At 43.1% G+C, this 19,851-nt stretch overlaps 1 protein-coding gene across 2 annotated transcripts; it reads right to left on the reverse strand.

Moving 5' to 3' along the window:
• Positions 1–13,449: 13,449 nt before the first annotated feature.
• APOLD1 (apolipoprotein L domain containing 1) lies at positions 13,450–18,892 on the reverse strand. Of its 2 annotated transcripts, none has more exons than XM_053555475.1 (2): positions 18,795–18,892; positions 13,450–17,337 (listed from the first exon to the last, which is right to left on the reverse strand). In XM_053555475.1, the coding sequence occupies exons 1-2, from the start codon at positions 18,795–18,797 to the stop codon at positions 16,594–16,596; spliced, it is 747 nt and encodes a 248-aa protein (XP_053411450.1). In that variant the 5' UTR covers positions 18,798–18,892; the 3' UTR covers positions 13,450–16,593. The 2 variants fall into 2 exon arrangements, with proteins under 2 accessions (XP_053411450.1, XP_053411451.1); XM_053555476.1 differs by having other exon boundaries at positions 13,450–17,549; positions 18,795–18,811.
• Positions 18,893–19,851: the final 959 nt, after the last annotated feature.

A 19,851-nucleotide genomic window follows, 5' to 3' on the forward strand; every position in this document is an offset into this window, starting at 1 on the left:
TGAATCCAGCCTGGCCTGCCAAACAACAACGATGGCTGCAACCAAAAAATTTAGGCGGGCGTTGTGGCAGGCACCTGTAGTCCCAGCTACTTGGGAGGCAGAAGCAGGAGAATCGCTTGAGCCCTGGAGTTGAAGGATGCTGTGAGCTGTGATACCACAGCACTCTACCCAGAGCTTGAGGCTCTGTCTCAAAAGAAAAAAAAAGGTAGTCCGGGACAGCGCCTGTGGCTCATTGAGTAGGGCACCGGCCCCATATATCGAGGGTAGTGCGTTCAAACCCGGCCCCCGCCAAACTGCAACAACAACAACAACAGCAAAAAAAAAAAAAATAGCCAAAAAAAAAAAAGAAGATAGTCCAGAAAGAAAAAGGGAGGAGGAGGGAAACGGAGGGGGAAGGGAGAGGAGGGAGGAGGGCAAGTGGAGGGAGGGTATTTGGCGGTATCTCGCGTAATGTACATAATGCAAGGGTACATTTCAAACAACTAAGAGTATATCATAAATGTCATACCACAAAAATAAGTCAGTGAGGTGATAGTTATATTAATTGCTTTGATTCAAGCATTCCACATTGTATATTAAATCATCACATTGTACCCCATAAATGTATACAGTTATGATTTAATAAAAATTAAGTTTTAAAAAACTAATATGATTAGATCTCAAAAACCTAGTGCTGAGTAAGAAAGGCGTAAAACATATCATACATTATGTGTACTTAACATGTAGACCCACAAACATCATATTCTACATCTGGAACACATGCAAACAGAAGGTACCCCTGGACTATTTTAGATTGGTTGTCTGTGGAGGAAGAGGGATTGGGACAAAATTGGGAATTGGAGAATTGCAGAACTGGGGGTAAAAGAGAATAAATATGCACAGCAAGAGAAGCAACCTGTGTTGGTAATGTGCCTTCGCCTGAGAATCATGAATGAACTCAACTCAACTAAACTCAGTGTGCCTAAGGGCCTTCCCACAACCACCCCAACAAAAGACCCTGGTTTAGGAATCACTTTGGTGCCTGCATCAACAAAAAAGTTAAAGTGAAATCAGAAAGGCAGGCCCAGGTCAGATCCCGTAGGGCCCTTTAGTAGAAGAAATGGGGTTTGGATGTTATTCTAAACACAAAAGGAACAAGGGAAGGGACATGATGGGCACATTTAAAATGTCACTCTAACTCTGTATGGAGATAGACAGCAGAGAGGATAGTGTGGGGAAAGGAGACTATCTAAGAGACAGGGAGGCCATCGTCATACCCCTGGCTCTGAGCACAGAGCCAGGCACAAAACGGATGCTCCGTGAATGCTGCCCAGTCAAAGCACAACTCAGCAAAGCAGTGTGTTCAGGTGTCCTGGAGTCCAGGGAAGACTTCACTGGTTTTACTTTTTTTTTTAGGGAATGAAGTTTTATCCTCCATTGAGATTATACCCCTGCAGAATAGAGAATATGGTCTTTTTATATTAGTTCACCCTAAGTTAAAGGAGAGGCGAGGAGGCACACATTTCATAAAACACCACCCAAACCTGGAATTGGTTTGGTTTTTTTTTTTACAGATACAGTCTCATTCTGTCACCCTGAGTAGAGTGCTGTGGCATTATAGCTCATAGCAACCTGGGCTCAAGAGATCCTTCTGCCTCAGCCTCCCAAGTAGCTAGGACTACAGGCACCCACCAAAACACCTGGCCGATTTTTCTATTTTTGGTAGAGACAGGGTCTCCCTCTGGCTCCGGCTGGTCTCATACTCCTGAGCTCAAGCAATCCACCCACCTCTCAGAGTGCTAGGATTACAGGTCTGAGCCACCACACCCAGCTCCTAGAATTGGTTCTATCGGGCAGTCAAAGGAAGGTTTAAGCTTCCCTCCTGCTTACCCTTTTCCTAGGGCTGGGAATTAGCCCACTCTGTATGATTTACAAGGGGCATAATATGCTTTCGGATGAAGGGACATTCATTGACTTCTCCCAAAGAAAGTCGAACACGCTAGCTCTGGCTTGGCCTCTTCCTGTACTCTGTTACATAGGCTGGGGAATGTGTGCTTCTTATTGGAAAAGTAAGGAACTTGAGTTCCAGAGAGTAAAGAGATGTGTCTGGGATCACACAGCAAGGTCACAGGAGACAAGACTAGCACCTCTCGAGACCACACCAGCGCTTTTACAGAAGAAAACATTGTCTTACATAATCAAAGTAGCTTTTCACCTTTAAAAGCAGCCGCACAGACTGTTCCGTAAAAAATAAAGAGAGAAACAGCTGAATTATTTATCTTGCTTCCCTTCGACTCATTCTTTGATTCCATTTAGGATTGTGGAATGAGAAAAGAGGAGCAGAGAGAAGCCGAGAGGCCCCCCTGGGAAGTGAGGGAAAGCAAAGATGAGAAGCTTGAAAAGAGGACACAAAGGGAAACAACTGGAAGGACTGTACCCTAGTTTTGTTAAAATATGTTACTGAAAAAAAAAAAACAATCACACTTAAGATTTTGTGTCAGCTCTTACTTTAAAGGGAAATGGAATTAAAGCATTCAATTGCAGTTAAATATAAAACCCTATTGGTTTTAGTCAAGCAAAACTCTTTTCTGTTTGTTCTTGGATAATTCAGAACATAGGCTATTTTTAAAACTTCCTCTGGTGCCAGTGTCCCCAAGGACCACAAAGAGGACATGTCTTACAATGACAGCAGCATCAGTATTGTCCTATTCCTTGGTCCAGGGCCTGCCCGTGAGGTTTGGGCCTTCGACCAATGCCCACCCTGGTGACAGGATTTATGTCAGACTGACAGGATGACCGTAGTGCGTTCCAAAGAGGGAATGCAGTCATCAGCCGAGAGGATTGTCTGCTTTGACTGTTCTTGCCAGGTCTGGAGTAGTTTGGATATTTATATTCTGGGCAGAGAAATAATAGAGGTTGATTCTGGTAAGTGAGCGGGGTCATATCCTGTACTTTCAGAACAATGAGGAAGGGTAAAGAGGAAGTCTAAATAAACACTCCAAACGATGGGGCAGGAAAGCAAGCCCGAAACAATATGCCGGCTCCGGAAGAAGAGGTCTAAGGGACCCTGTCTCACTCCGAAAGGTTTTCATGACTCCTGGGTCTTTTTATCTTCATGTGCCCCCTTTTCCACAAAAAAATTTAAAAAATTATATTTTATGCTGAGCACAGTTGTTCTTATCTGTAGTCCCTGCTACTCAGGAGGCTGAAGCAGGAGGATCACTTGAGCCCTGGAGTTGGAGTCCAGCTTGCATGAAATAGAGAGAACCCTTCTTTAAAAATATTGGTATGTTGTGACTGCATTTACATAAAGACAAATGTATTAATATTATATGTTCAATTTTTTCTTTATCTTAAAATTCATGTTTTTTCTTTTGATTTTAAAAGAAGTTAACATTTTCTTTTGACGATCTCTAAAAGATTGTAGGCTCTGTGCCTACTGTGACCGATGGGAAGGGAAGGGCCTAAGGAACACAGAGGAAGCCCCCTGGTGGCTGTGGGGGGTGAGCATGTGAGTATACTGGCGGTTTTTGGAGCAAAAGTAAAATAAGCCCGCTATTTAAAGACAAGAGTTCCGTGTTGGACTCAAACAAGAATCAGGAATCAGGCCGGGCACGGTGGCTCATGCCTGTAATCTCAGCACTCTGGGAGGCCAAGGCGGGCATATAGCCTGAGCTCAGGAGTTCTAGACCAGCCTAAGCTAGAGCGAGACCCCGTCTCTAAAAATAGCCAAAGTGTTGTAGTGGGTGCCTATAGTCCCAGCTACTTAGGAGGCTGAGGCAAGAGAATCACTTGAGCTCAAGAGTTGGAGGTTGCTGTGAGCTGTGACGCTACAGCACTCAACTCCAGGGCAACTAAGTGAGACTCTGTTTCAAAAAAAAAAAAAGAATCAGTCATCAGTTTCTGCATGAATTCCTCCCAGCAGTTGCCTAAGCTGTAGCCTATTTTGGAGAAAGCTTATTTATGACAAAGTGCTCTTTATTCAAGCAGGGACCCCTATTTGTAATCGGTCAGAAATTATCTTTGGACTTCTGAGTTGTAGCCTGTTTTGAATATGTATGTTCTGATAAAAAAAAAAAAAAAAGGACAGACACAGAGGATGTCAGCATGATGGCAGGGAGAGAAGAGGACAGTCTATATGAGATCTAGAAAAAAAAAGTCAAAGCTGGCAGCGCCTGTGGCTCAAAGACGTAGGGTGCCCACCCCATATGCCGGAGGTGGCGGGTTCAAACCCAGACCCGGCCAAAAACTGCAAAAAAAAAGAAAAAAAAAAGAAGTCAAAGCACAAATTACTTAGTTACCAAACCAATTCATGTTTAGGGAGAAAAGATAACTATTTCTCATTATTTGTTTACTTCTTTTCTTGTTCTTTTTAATTTGAAAAAATGTTTTAAATACAGAAAACCTATATTTATGTCTTTGTTTATTCAACAAATATTCTCACTTTGTCAGGCCCTCAGCCTGACATGAGGGATATAAGAAAAAGCATGAAACCTGTGTTCCAGAGAGGGAGACAGCCTAGGAAATAATAATAATAATAATAATAATAATTCCTAAATCCTCACAGTCAAATGAGGCAGACAGGTATGAAAAAGTAATCCCCACGGAGATGAATGGTACCAAGTGGAAAATCAAGGTGCCAGGGTGATGGGGTGACCAAACCTTTCTCTGGGAGTCACAGCACTCACTGGGTGTGTAGGGTGTAAGGAGTGGTCTACAGGCAGAAAGAAAGTTCAGGGTTAGGCCCTGCAGTGGGAAAAATCAAATGAAGCCTATAGGAAACATAAGATGGAGATTTATGATGAAGTTAGATGTGTACAGGTGGGGATTTGAATATCTGAGACAGTGTTTTTCAACCTTTTTCATCTCATGGCACACTTGAACCTATAGTTAAAGCTCCAGGGCACGTTTTAATTATGTTGATTAAAAAAAAAAAACGAGCAAAAGAAAGAATATATTTAATGTGCTTTGAACTTCTTTAGAAAAAAATTTAATTAATGATTAATTTTCAATTAATTAAAAATTTTCGCAGCACACCTAAGATCCTCTTGCAGCACACTACTGTTGTAGGAACCAGGACTTAAACTTCCATCAGTCTGGTCCAGAGCCCACTCTTGCCACCATTCTGTGCTAGCCCTGGGGTGGAGAATGAAAATATCAGTAAGATTCTCATAAAACATTGAATTAGGTCAAGACAACTTCTTTTGTCTCCTGTGTAGTCTACATGCTACAAAGGGTGTCTCTTCCATGGATAATTCATTTTGCGTCTCAGCCTTATCTCCCAATGAACTTTAAAACTTTAGCGTGCAGATTTCTCCCCAACACTCAATTCTCTCTCCATTTTCTTCCTCTCTCCTCTTCCTCTCCTGCAGGGTTCACATCAGCAAGTCTTATCCATCATGCTGCCAAAATTTACCTCAAGTTCCTCCGCTTCTCCTTCTCCTGTACATCCTAGTTCAAAATGAATTTTACTATTGTTTGATTTCCAACCAGACTGCAAGCACCACAAAAGCAGTGATCTGTGCCCTGGTGCCTAGCACAGAGTAGGTCTTCCATGAATACCTGTCCAATGAACAAATGAGACCAGTTTGCAAATTAGTCTCTTGTGAGTGTGCTTAGCATGAATAAGTCCTTCAGTGCTGGTGGGCACAGGGAGTATCTGAATCTGAAAAAAATCAGTGGAGAACTGGCTTTGGAGTGTAGTAATTTAACAAGGCCACAGCTACTCCTGTGGTGGTCACCACTCACGGGCAGTGGCTAGGAGCAGGTCATGTGGCTGGGATAGGAGTGTGGCTGTAAAGCAAACCTTTTTACCACAACTGTCATTTTTGTCCCTAGTGCCCCCCAAATTCTGGTATCACAGACTGAGAATTGAAATGAAGAGGACAAGTGTTGTTCAAAGATGTGAATACGTAAAACATAAAGGAATGGGTTAACCTATAGTCAACAACAAACAGGAAATTCAAATGTTACGTTATGATCCTTATGTAGAAAACCACAAAGGTTCAGGTTTCAAGGTCAGTCCAAGCTGTGCCCTGGGTAATACAGGAAAAGGCAGCTTTGAGTCATTTCCTGGTTTTTTGGTTGCTTCATAGGCCCCTCATACAAGTGTGTGTGTGACTTTTCTTTTTTTTTTAGAGACAGAGTGACTTCTTTTTTTTTTTTTTTTTTTTTTTTATTGTTGGGGATTCATTGAGATTTTTTTTTTTTTTTTTTTAAGAGACAGAGTTTCACTCTGTTGCCCAGGCTAAAGTGCTCTGGTTGTCAGCCTCACTCACAGCAACCTCAAACTCCTGAGCTCAAACAATCCTCCTGCCTAAGCCTCCCAAGTAGCTGGTAATACAGGTGCTCACCACAATACCCAGTTAATTTTTCTATGTTTAATAGAAACAGGGTCTTGGTCTTACTCAGACTGGTCTCAAACTCCTGAGCTTAAGCAATCCTCCCACCTTGGCCTCCCAAGAATGTTAGGATTATAGGTATGAGCCACCGCACCCAGCCTGCAATTGTTTTTTTTTTAAATGCATACACAATATTTTTAAAAAACAAATTACTAGAAATTGACATGTTTATGAAATTACTTAGTAATCCTGATATCTTTCCCGCAATGAAATAATAAGAGCAATACACAGTAGCTTCCAGCTGTACTTTAAAATAGAAGCATGTGAATTTCAGTATAATGAGTCTGATGTCTCACTGTTTGAAATAAACAAATAAAACATTAACCACTACTACCCCTGCTATCCTAGACATTTCTCATGCTTGGTGATGACCCAACATCTTTTTTTTTTTTTTTTTTGAGACAGAGTTTCACTTAGTTGCTCTAGGTAGAGTGCTGTGGCGAAACCTCAAACTCTTGGGCTTAAGAGATTCTCTTGCCTAGCCTCTCCAGCAGCTAGGACTACAGGCGCCCGCCACAATGTCCAGCTACTTCGTTGTTATTGTTGCAGTTGTCATTGTTGTTCAGCTGGCCCAGGCCCAGTTGGAAGCCACCAGTGAACCCACCAGCCTCGGTGTATGTGGCTGGCGCTGTAACCACTGTGCTATGGGCCCCAAGCCCCAGCATCTTTCCCAATGATTGGTAAATTTCCTCCATTCTCTGTCCATCTCCTTGAAGCAGAAACCAGAAACTCAATGTCCCACCCTCCCTTGCACCCCATCTTAGACAAACAACTCTCTCCCAAACAGACACACCTATGCCAGAGCTTAGTTCAGCGAAGGGCAACACAAGGAAGTAGATACTGACATTGGCAGAGGAGTCCAGTTTAAGAAGCAGCAGTGGCAAAGGTTTTGGTGTCCAGAACTAGTATTGGATGTGTAGTTACGAGGCATCCTAGCCTAGCAATGGTGGCAATGGGGTCTCTGCTGCAGTAGTGATCTCACAACGTGCTTTGGGCATTGTTCCTGGCTGCCTCACCTCCAAACCTGACTTTCACCTTTTCTGTGAGCTTCCTCAGATGTTTTAATAAATTCCTTTTCTGCTTAAAAAGCTAGAAGAGATTCTAGTGTTTGCATCTAAAAACCCCAACAGAGCTGTTAGGGAGAAAAACGTGTGATGCTTCCTTGATCACATATTATTAAACCCATGCACCAAATTGCCCCCTGCAAGCCGCCCTTCCTGCTTCTCAGAGAACCGGTGCCTTTCCTTAGAGGTTCTCTTCCAATCCCCTGAACAACTCCACCCAGCCCTCAGGGCTCCCTCTCCCACTATTACTCTCAGCCACTGATCTCGCTTTCTAGCTTCCTATTTTGGTAAAGAAGTGAAGAAAACTTTGACAAGTTCCCCCCAACAATCTTATCACCTACCTGCCTTCGTTTTTGCTCCTGAGGATGTGCTGTCAGTGTTCCTACCGCACCACTTGAGCACTGGGGCTAATGAGAAGGAAATACTTTGGCAAAGGTATATCGAGAAATAAGAAAGGGGAAGATTTGGAGACGATGATGAGATTCCAAGGCAGGCAACTGGGATCCTGATGCTGTCTTTGATAGAGGAAGATGAGCTATGAGACTGGGTTGGTTTTACAGAGAAGGAGAAGTTCAGCTTTTGATGTTCCAAGAAACAATGCCAGTAATATCCCTGAGGATAAATGGCTCTTGTCCATCAATAGCTCTTGGTCAACATTAACAAACATCTACAAAGCACCTCCTGTGGCAGGAGCCAGAGAGACACTGCCGAGAGACTCAAAGCCTTAGGATAAGCACAGATATATTTAATAAAAAGCATCAAGTGTTAGGTCTGAGTAAGAGATGTGAATGGATTACTCTTAGACATTCAGATTACAGCAAGACCACATCTGGCTGAAACCAAAGTGCAGCACTCTGATGAGGGAATGGAGTAGTGGAAACGCGTCTAGAACTTGGTACATTCTTCAGCAACTTCCTTCATTCAGTCCATGGTTTCATTTGTTTTCATCTCACCTAATACCCATCACATTCAACTTGATCCAACACAATCCTTTAGAGCTAGTGTCATTCATACCAACATGCAGTCCAGAGCTGGAGAAAACCGGAAATGGGTGTGCTCAGGGAAGGGCTGAATGATGGAGGTCCGAAAGATGGCCGCTTGGATACGGGGCTCAGCAAACACTGGAACTTTCAGAATGAAGGAGAAAGAAAAAGCTAACTAGTCAGAAAGACAAATAAGAAAGGCTGGTATCACAGAATTCAAAACAGAAGAATCCTTTAAGAATTAGGTAGTCAGCAAAGTCAAATGCTACTGAGAAGTTAGAGAGTGTAAGTTAAATACAGTTGACCCTCCCTACACTGCTAATTGACCACCTCCCTACAGTGATCTCTGCCTTAAATTGATCTAATTCTCATAGACCAGACATGTACACATGTACATATCAGTACAGTAGGCCAAGTCCCTTGTGTTAACCACCTCCATATGTTGACCAGTTCATTATAGTCCTTTGGGTGGTCAACTTACAGAGGTCCTACTGTCAATATTAAATCATAGTGCAAAATCCCAGAGGACAATGCTAAAAATAGATCTTTGGCTGGGAATAGTAGCGCATGCCTGTAATTCCAATATTTTGAGAGGTTAAGCCAGGAGGATCACTTGAGGTTGGAGTTCAAGACCAGCCTGGACAACATTGTAAGATCCTGTCTTTACAAAAACTTTAATAATTGGCCAGGTGTGGTGGCTCACACCTGTAGTCCTAGTGCTGTGGGAGGCCGAGGCAGGTGGATTGCCTGAGGTCAGAGGTTTGAGACCATCCTGAGCCAGAGTGAGTCAGAGTGAGACCCTGTCTCTATCAAAAAAAAAGCTGGGTGTTGTGGTGTGCACCTGTAGTCCCAGCTACTTGGGAGGCAAAGAGGAGGCAAGAGAATCACTAAAGGAAGAAAAAAATATTAAAAAAAAAACCAAAAAATTTCAAACTAAGATGAGTGAAAGCCAGTTGAAATTGAAAGCAAAATTAAAAAAAAAAAAAAACTTTAAAAATTAGCTGGATATGGGTGGCATGTGCCCGTAGTCCTAGCTACTTGGGAGGCTGAAGTGGGAGGATCACTTGAATGTAGGAGTTTGAGGCTGCAGTGAGCTGTGATCATGCCACTGCACTCAGCCTGGGTGACAGAGACTCTGTCCCCCACCCCCCAAAAAAAGGAAAAAGGGAAAAAGCATCATCCATAGACAAAGCATTATTGTTTTAAATAGTTTTATGTTACCCAAAGTCTTCCTAATCATTCTTCTCTACTCACCCAAAGTCTCTATCAGTTTTAGTTCATAACCACTAGACTTAAATGGAGCACACACTCCTAAAAGGAAGAAAACTGGCAAACAGGGTCAGTGGTAGTTTCGATGAAATAACCTCAAGAAGTTTAATTTTTGAGGTTTTAAAATAAGATCTGGAAAAGCCTGTTGGACCAGTAATTCCTTTGTTCATGTCTGTGTTGTCACTGTTGATAGCGTCAGTTCCAGCACATCAGCAGTTAGCCAAAGTTTCCCAGAAATCGCATCCTTCCACTCCACGTGTTTTGTTCATAAGAATCTTGTCATGTTTGGGAGATCTGGGAAAGCCTCACAAAACACCTGTCCGTACGCAAGTTTTGGGATCAAAGCTGAAGCTGGTAATTTTCAATCACAGCCACATTGTTTATTGCATATACTGGCCATTTTCTTTATTTAAATAATTTTTTTTAGAGACAGGGTCTTGCTCTATCACCCTGCAGGCTGCAGGGCAGTGGCACAATCTTAGTTCACTGCAGCCTCGAACTCCTGGGCTCAAGAGATTCTCCCACCTCAGCCTCCCAAGTAGCCATAATAACCATTATGCCTGGCTAATTTCTTAATTTTTTGTAGAGAAAGAGGTCTCACTATGCTTCCCAGGCTGATCTCAAACTCCTAGCTTCAAGCAATCTTCTTGCCTTGACCTCCCAAAGTGGTAGACTATAGGCATGAGCCACTATGCCTAGCCCCATTTTAATTTCTTGTTGACACAACCTACTAGTATAAGATTGTACTTCCTAGAATACTAGATTGTTAGTGCCAACAGATCTAGAACCCTGTTTGTATTCCTCACAAATGATAGTACATGGTACTAGTAAACACTCCCTAAATGTTTTTTGGATAAATGAATTAATCCTTCAGCTGTCATCAATATTGCCATCATCACGAGCTATTCTTTTATACCAGGAATATACTTACTATGAGAATAGCTAATAGTATAGCTCTGGAATCAGGCTGCCAGAATTCAAATCCTGGAGCACCTTCTGCTAGCTGTGCAACCTCTCCAGTTCCTTACTTTAATGTAGTAATATGAGGTAATTATATAATTTATTTTATAAGGTTTTTGCAAGGTAAATGAGATAATATAAGTCAATTTGTACTTAGAACAATACCTAGTGAGTTCTCAATAAATGTTAGCTATTATTATTAAGTATTCTTTTTTAAATTTCCCTATTATCAAAATGTCACTTTGTTTAAACACTAAGAAAAGTACTGTGCTTAAAATACATTTTGAGAGTGGAGTTTCAATAACTCAGTGAGGGCAAAAGCAAATATCTATGTGTCAATGAGAGAACCTAGAAAAAGAAGATTTAGTCTAAAAGAAAGATTTTAGGGCGGCGCCTGTGGCTCAGTCAGTAGGGCACCGGCCCCATATACCGAGGGTGGCGGGTTCAAACCCGGCCCCGGCCAAACTGCAACCAAAAAAAAAAAAAAATAGCCGGGCGTTGTGGCGGGCGCCTGTAGTCCCAGCTACTTGGGAGGCTGAGGCAAGAGAATCGCTTGGGCCCAGGAGTTGGAGGTTGCTGTGAGCTGTCTGAGGCCACGGCACTCTACCGAGGGCCATAAAGTGAGACTCTGTCTCTACAAAAAAAAAAAAAAAAAGAAAGATTTTAGATGCCTCCCATCCCCCCAAACTCTATCTACACTAAAAGCTTCTTCCAGGCTTGACACCTATAGCTCAGCAGCTAGAGCGCCAGCCATATACATTGGAGCTGGTGGGTTCGAATCAGCCTGGGCCTGCCAAACAACAATGACAACTACAACCAAAAAATAGCCAGGTGCTGTGGTGGGTGCCTGTAGTCCCAGCTACTTAGGAGGCCCAGGCAAGAAAATCACTTAAGCCCAAGAGTTAGAGGTTGCTGTGAGCTGTGACGCAACGGCACTCTACCAGGGTGACATAGAAAGATTCTGTCTCAAAAAAAAGCTTCTTCCAATTACAATTATTTTGGTAGATTTGGCAACCACATCCCCACAAATGCTGCAATAAGCCAACCTCTGGCTTTTTCTGTGCGTAAGGGAGGCAAATGCCTTGGCTGTGACCTATGGTTAAAACTCAGAGGCCAATCATGTTACAGGCCTGGCTGTACTCCTACCCTTGGGGTTACATCCGAAATATAAAATGGGATTAAACATCATTTTCTGCAAATGTAGTTTCCTATAGATACTCTTTATCTGTGCAGGCAAGACTACACTAAAAGGTCTTATCTCTACCACACACTGCTAACACCAGCCAGGTGGCCTACCCCTAATGTGCACTCCTGGCCCCTCCATGGGTCCCACTTCATCAGGATAATTTCTCCCCTCCTAACAACTCCCCAGTTGCTAGGAGATTGTTTCCAGATCTTAGGGCTTATTCTTTGTCCTTGTCTTATTCCAGACCACAGCAGGGTTTACTTTCCCTGTCATGAGTTTGCCAGGAGCAGAAAGTAACATCCCAACCTCCTGTCAACTCAACAAGAGATTTATTACAATTAACTAAAAGGACACTTGTTACTACAGGAACACCATATGCTTCAGCAAAGCTACCATACCAGCTTGTGGCTGGCCTTTGCAAACAGTCAGGGTCTTGCCAACATAGTTTTTTTTTTTTTCCTGGCTTGTACAGTCATTAATAGAGCTACGTCCAGTGCAGACCCAGGAGTGTTTCCAAGGTATAGACTCAGAGACTGGCACTTAGCTAGTGAGGTCATCTACAGGGCAGTAGCTCCAAACTGACTACAATAATCACAACGGGCTTTTTGATTGCATTGATGGCCCCCCTCTTACACAATAGCCACCCTCCTTTTCTTCCTAACCAGAATCCTAGGTTTACTGGGGGCGGCACTAATCTCAGCTAAAAATTCTGCATTTCCCAGCCTGTCTTGCATGGTCAAGAGCAGGGACTCACAAGGTGAAGTCCCTGCAGATTTCTGAGGAAGTTTTTGCCTTCTTCCTTGTTCACTTCTCTCTAGTGTTTGGGTTTTGTGAAGGTTAATTTGAGTCCATGTTTATTTTCAATACTTCCCAGGTATTAATTATATTCAAAGATTCTGAGACTTCTGAAAGTCTGATTTCTAGTTAATAAGGGAATTCCTGCGAATGCACCAATTACTTCTTTTTTTGCAGTTTTGGCTGGGGCTGGGTTTGAACCCGCCACCTCCAGCATATGGGGCTGGCACCCTACTCCTTTGAGCCACAAGCGCTGCCCATGCACCAATTACTTTTTAAAAATTGATTCATATAGTTCGATGCTGAATACTGTAAGTGAAAATGATTAAACATTTGTGCTTTTTCAAAGTTAGTAATTCAAACACAGGAAAATATGGAACTAGAGAATTAGTAAAAGAAAGATCAAAAAGTTTGATCTTTAAATTTATTTCAATAAAGGGAAAGGACTACTTTTGTTACAGTAGGGAAAAAATGAACTCAAAAGTTGCTACATTTAACTGTATCCCCATTTATCTCTGCAAAATGTCTTTATCTCAATGTCTCAATTCCCTTTGCTTCCTTTTCACACCAATGTGTTGAATGAGAAATATATCAACATATCAAGTTGACTGATTGTTTGACATATCTGACTTGGGGGGCTACTACACCACAGCTCTGACATTTACGCTATCAGAGGGACATGTGACCAAAGGCAAGTACATCAAAATGGTTAGGATCCAAATGTTTGCTGAGGATTACTTGTTTTAATGGAGTAGAATATAGTTTTATTAAATCCTTGAAATGAATAATCAATGAATCTCCCTTTTATGAAACAAAACAATCCAAATGATTGTAAACCCAAGAAATAACAGAGAAGCACTCAAACATTTTGTACAATGTATTTATTTTTGTACAATGGTATTTTTGTGAAGTACACTTATAATCTAAATACCTCCTCACTTTTTTCCTTTACAACATACCATTTCAACCTGTTAGTTTATGGAATGAAGGCCTTAGGGAAAAGCTTTATTCACATTCCCATAAAAGAAATACATTTTTGTCTCTAGGATCAATCCAACTGGATTAGACAAAATCCTCATAGAGACTCCAGTCTTTGTAACAGACACATAAGACAATCCTTCATTATCAACAAATCCCTATTAACACTGCTAAAAAAGTTAAATTACTCAAATGCATTTTTCGAGATTTTATTACATGCAAAGTATTGTTCCAAAGTACATACTCTTCCTTAGATGTAAAGTGGGCCACTGAAGTGACAACTTCAGAAGTTTGGACTTTGATTTACTCAGGATACAGGAAAAGTTTGTTGCTGCTTCTAAAAGTTCCCATTGTATTTTGAGGGAATAGCTCAGGCATTGGAAAAATATAATTTAAACTTAAGCATTAATAAACATGGAATTAGGGAATAGTTGTACCTTTATGACATAACACAATGGCTATGTGAAGTACATTCTGGTGATCTAAAATGCTAGTGTCCATGCAAGGCAGTGTAGGAAGTGACACCAGATTAAAAAGATACCAATATCAATTTCAAAAGAAACCAAGATACACAGTAATTGCAATTTACAATACAAAATACAAAAAACACCAATTCCTACCTTCCCCACCCCCAGTGCTAAAATTATAATTCCTCAGACACACTGCCATCATTGGGAAACATGGAGACAGACTGGGTAGAGGTATAACATTTATTTTTTATTTTTAATGTTGTCTTTTTTATTAATAATAAATCATAGCTGTGTACATTAATACGATCATGGGGCACCATACATTGGAGGTATAACATTTAAAATAACTAAATAAAACACCAAATTTTTTATGTGTGGTCCCAAAGACTAATCCACTTATTTTTCAACATTACAGTTATTAAGAATAGAAATTGAAGAAATCATAAGTATTTTCTTGGACATGGCTGACATTTTTTTTTACAGACTCCAAAGTGAAAATATACTACAATATCACCATAAGACAAGCTATTTTGTTCATCTTCCGTAAGACCTAACTTGATGAGACATCAGACTTCCAAGGTCTAAGTGCTTCCTTCATATGCCTCTAACTTTTTTTTTTACTTTTCCTGAACTAAATAGGTTCTCTTTCCAGGTCAAATGTTATCTTCTGGCAAAGTACCTTCAGGATAAATATGCTTTATCATTTATATATCCCACATTTTGAGTCTCCATTACAAGCTTAAACTCAGCTCCTGGTCTCTCTCTTTAGAACTCTCCATACTTACTTAAAAGGGTCCCTTGAAACTCTAGAACAAAATAAATCTCCCCTAAAGAAGAGAAACTTATTCAAGAAAAGCAATGCTCTTTCCAGTTCATGCCCTGCCTTAGAAAGTCAAACTCATTCTCTTCTCTTGAAAAGAACATCAGTAGTCTCCCATTCAGAAACTTGCTATTCTTTCTATTTCTCAATGTGATAATTAAATAATACTAAATGCAAAGAACAAATAGTAATTAAATTACAAACTTAAAATAAATTAAAAAATACATGGACTGGCAGTTTCAGAGAAGGTAATAGATAAAGGTCAGTTTTCAGTAAGTTCACATTCCTTTCTGTACCAGTTTCTACAATGAGTGGGCAACATTGCCCTCTACAGGGTTTATTATGTTATGTCCTTTAGTTCATTTAGAGAGAGATCAGCCCCAGGGTGAATTCTCTCCTGCTCCCTCTCACACACACACAATCTCTCTCTCTCTCTCACACACACACACACACACACACCTTCTTTGGCTTCTGGGACACAGCCTGTCCTTGACCTTCTGTGAATGATTCAGAAGATTCTGGATCCCCTAGAGAGGAGTGATATTTCATGAAGGCTCATTGAGGAGATCAAAACTTAACATTTGTTGCAGTGATTTTCAAACCTTACTGCTCATCACAATCACCCAGGGAACTTGTTTAAACACACATTGCTGGGCCCAACATCCAGAGTTTCTGCTTCCTTAAATCCTAGGTTGAGTCCAAGAATTTACCCTTCTAACAAGTTACTGTGTGATGCCAGTGTGACCATCCAGGGACCAGATTTTGTGAGCCAGACGCTGCTAGGCGCTTTGTCTCACTTAATACCACAAGGCAGGGTGAGGTATTTTATCATCTCTGTTCTACAGAAAGTCAGAGGGATTTAGGTGGCCTAGCTCACACAGTAATGACAAAGTCTATTATAAACCCAGAACTGTCTAACTCAAAACCAGTTGCTCTCTTCTCTACACAAGGATGTCAGTAAAGGAAGTTGTTAGTTGCCTCCTATTTCTTGGCCTCAGCTTCTTCATGGGGGGATGGGAGGGAGGGCAGGACTTGGGTGACTGTTCAGTTGGCTTCCCCTCCTTTGAGGCCTGGATAAGAAGTCACCAGCTAGAGGCTCACTCCATACCCAGGCTGGACCTGTGAATGAGTGAGCTATAAGGACAGGGAAGAAGAGGGCATGGCAGCCCCAGGGCCTCCTCTGGGTCCTGAACCCTCCTACAGAGTTCAAAGGACATCTGATTTGCTCCAGATTCTGGAGTTCTTTGAATCAGAAACTCAAGAAGACAGATTTTTAAAGCAGCTGTCTCCTCTCGCCAGCATTTCGAAGACTTCAAAGCCTAGTGGTTCTTGGAGAGTAGCCAACGGGTGGCACCCTCTCCAGCCTCAGCCGGACACTGGAATAACTTTTAAAACAGGAGTGCCTGCCCAGCTGTGTGAAAACAGAAAGGTTTTGATAAAGGAAAAAGTTTTCGGGTCACACACTCCACTAAGATGACACAAGTGAAAAGTCCGGGGCACTCAAGCCCAGGCAGAATGTCACAGTGATGGGAGAAGGGCTGTGGGAACCCACCCTCTTCAAGAACAGTTTTTCTTATCGTTTGCATTCAGCTCCTAACTGGACTTAGTGTTTTCCTGAGGACCCTACAAATCTGGAGCATCCCACGGGGATGGTTTCCAGCCTCGGTCCTTGGGGGAAAAGGATGTTCTCAGAAAAACAGCCCCGCAGGCTGGGCAGCAGAGATCTTGAGGTCGTGGCCGCGGCCGGACTTGGTGCAGAGCTGGACCCGGGACTCCAGCTGCTCGCTGAGTTCGTCCAGAGCCCCAGTGCAGGACTCCAGGCTCTCGGCCAGTTTCTGAATCTTGGCCTTCAGCACTGCCTGGCTAACCTTGGTGGCCCCCTCGGCCCGCCTGGGTATGAGGAAGCCACGTGAGCCGAAGAAGATGATGAAGTAGACGGAGTTGTACAGGGCGATGGAGGCGTTCCTGCCGCACTGCAGCAGCCGGCGGTCCCCGCAGCCCTGCCCGCGGCAGAAGAACTCGAGGCAGCGCAGCATCTCGCGCATCTGGTCCTGGCAGGTGGCCGCGATCTCCTGCACCCTCCGCAGCTCCCGGGAGTTGTAAAAGATCAGGGAGAGGTCGGACATGATGGTGACAGCCCCGCCGGCCGTGGCCACCCCCAGCCCCACGGCTGACGCCAACAGCGAGGCCCCCAGGGTGACCGGGCTGAGCGACAGCCCCACGATGGCAGCCACCGCGCCCGCGGCGCTGAGCGAGCTGCCCGCCACGTTGGCTGCCAGGGAGCGCCGGCGGAGGCGCTCCAGGCGCCGGGCCACCTCGCGCAGGCGCAGCACCTGGCCCTGCAGCCGGCCGCGCCGGTCCAGCAGCAGCCCCTGGAAGCGCCGCAGCGCCTCGACGCCCAGCGGCTCGGAGGCCGCCGGTCTCTCCATGCCCTGCGGGGACACAGACGCGCAGTTAGCCCCGAGTCTTCGTACCTGTCGCCGCTACCGCTCGCGCTTCCCATGTGCAAGCTGGAGCGCACAAGAGCTAAAAGGAGCTGTCACGCCAGGGGAAACGAGTCCATTCCCAGTGGGTCATGTATCAAGTTCACAAAGACCGGTTCTGGAATCTGGGACGAGTCCCTTAAGTTCCGAGCACCTTTCATCTGCATGTGGAAATAGGAATAATGCTATATTCTGCTTCTCTCCCAGGGAACGCTAACAATGGGCATCATCGGTTAAATAAGCTTTTATTTTTAAGAGATGAGGGTCTCGCTATGTTGCCCAGGCTGGTCTTGAATTCCTGAACTCAAGTCTTCCCACCTTGGCCACTGAAGTAGCTGCGATTGCAGGCGTGTGCCACTGCGCCTAGCTATGATGTTAAGTAAAATTTTAACGGGGCTGGGGAGCATTAGAAGGCTTCTCTAATACTGAGCGAGGCCTTTGCTCTATTTGAAAGATAACACTTTCCAAGTGGTAGGTTGTACAGTTTACAACGACTTTTCGTTATATGAAGACTTGGATCCTAGGAGTTTTGCAACACATTTCCTCTCTCTCCATTTCTCTGATAAGTGAAAAAAACAAGTCACCAAAACCTCAAAAGTCTTATACTTGTCTCTCAAATATAAGAAACTAATCTCTCTAAGTGAGATGCTTGCCTGAAGCAACTCTTCTGCTGGTGATTCTTCCAGATTCTTACGTTAGACTCAAACCTAAGATGACCTTTGCACTATTCATTCTAACTAGGACTATTTATTCTAACTAGGGCTCTTCTGGTCCTCAGAAATCACAATTTTTGGTGTTGGTTTACAATTAAATTAAATTAATATTGCTATATCTCTTTGTTATGAAATCTTCCTTTAAAAAATTAGTAACAGTTGAATAAAATAAAATGGCCAGAATTCTTGTTCTATACTTCACTGAGGGCTACCTTGTACCAAAGTGAATTGAAACCAGTCAAAGCTGACTAACAAAGAGACAACTTTATACCTTGGAGTTAAAAGTACCCTTCCTAGTTGCCAAAGATTCCCACTCTCCTATCTACTGCACTTATCATTATTAGGAATGTCTTAAAGTGGCAAATAAGTCACAGAAATAGAGCATTTCAAAACTGTAAGATAAGGCAGAAATCATTATTCTCATCTGGAAGATGGGGAAATTGAAAAACAGAAACATTCTAGATACCACTGATTTTTCATTGAGCCCAGTCTAGATTCCTGGTCTCCTGACATGTAGGTCTTCATTTTACATGCTTGTGTCCATAAAATCCAACCCACCAGTAATAAGCTTCCAAGTAAAAAGAGAAAATGAAAAAAGTCATACCCAATATATAACGGAATAAGGATACAACCCCATTATTACAAGTCCAACAGCCATTTTCCAGAAGGTAAGCCTGGAGGCTTCCCACTTACCATTCACTCTGGCTGCCTCCAAGAAAGAAAAATCTGAGGCCGTTTCTGGATGACTGTGCTTTATAGTTTCAGAGGACCAATGGCTGCCCTGGGAAAACCTTGTCTCATTCTGAGAATTTGCCATTTCCTGTCCTGGCCCCTGCTGCCTTCAGCCAGAAGGATGTGACATGGTGGAAAATGACTGCCAGCACAGCACATTCCATATTTAGGAAATGAACATTGTGTGTTCGCTTTCCCCCAAACACAGGAAGAGAACCACAGGCTCTTCCCCAACTTGAAACAAGTGTGTTGTCATTCTCCCAGGGGGGATACCCTGCCTTTCCTCTCCTGAGAATAGCTGATGACATGACTGGGAAGCCTTCAAACAAACCCCAGGCTGACCAATTACAATGTGGCTTGAGAGGTCACCATTAAAAAATCATGTTTAAAGAAAATGGAGGGGATAGGAAACTTTTTTATATCTGATACAGCCACTCATGGTCTATTCCTATATTTTAAAAAGCCTTATGTCATCTCAGCACCTGTAGCTCAGTGGCTAGGGCACCAGCCACATACACAGAAGCTGGGGGGTTTGAACCTAGCCCGGGCCTGCCAAACAACAATGGCAACTACAACCCCAAAATAGCTGGGCATTGTGGCGGGCGCCTGTGGTCCCAGCTACTTCAGAGGCTGAGGCAAGAGAACTGTTTAAACCCAAGAGTCTGAGGTTGCTGTGAGCTGTGATGCCACAGCACTCTACCAAGGGAGACATAGTGAGACTCTATCTCAAAAAAAAAAGCCTTATGTCTATGGCCATACTCCCCTGAAGGCACCCCATCTCGTCTAAAAAGCCTTGTGAGTGTGTGAGTGGTTGAAACGTGATCCATTCAGCATGTAGCAGGCACTAGGCAGCCTTAAAAATGCAGGGACACACCCATAGGAAGTGCTGTGTGCAGCTTTGGGCATCTACAGCTCTGGAGATGCTTGAGGTCTCAGAAAGGGCACGCTGCAGGCCAAATGCGTCAGAAAAATCAATGAGGTCAGGCTGTGTAGAGAGCTAATTATATACACTTTCAAT

Source organism: Nycticebus coucang, chromosome 12, assembly GCF_027406575.1.
Source record: "Nycticebus coucang isolate mNycCou1 chromosome 12, mNycCou1.pri, whole genome shotgun sequence".
NCBI lineage: Eukaryota > Metazoa > Chordata > Mammalia > Primates > Lorisidae > Nycticebus > Nycticebus coucang.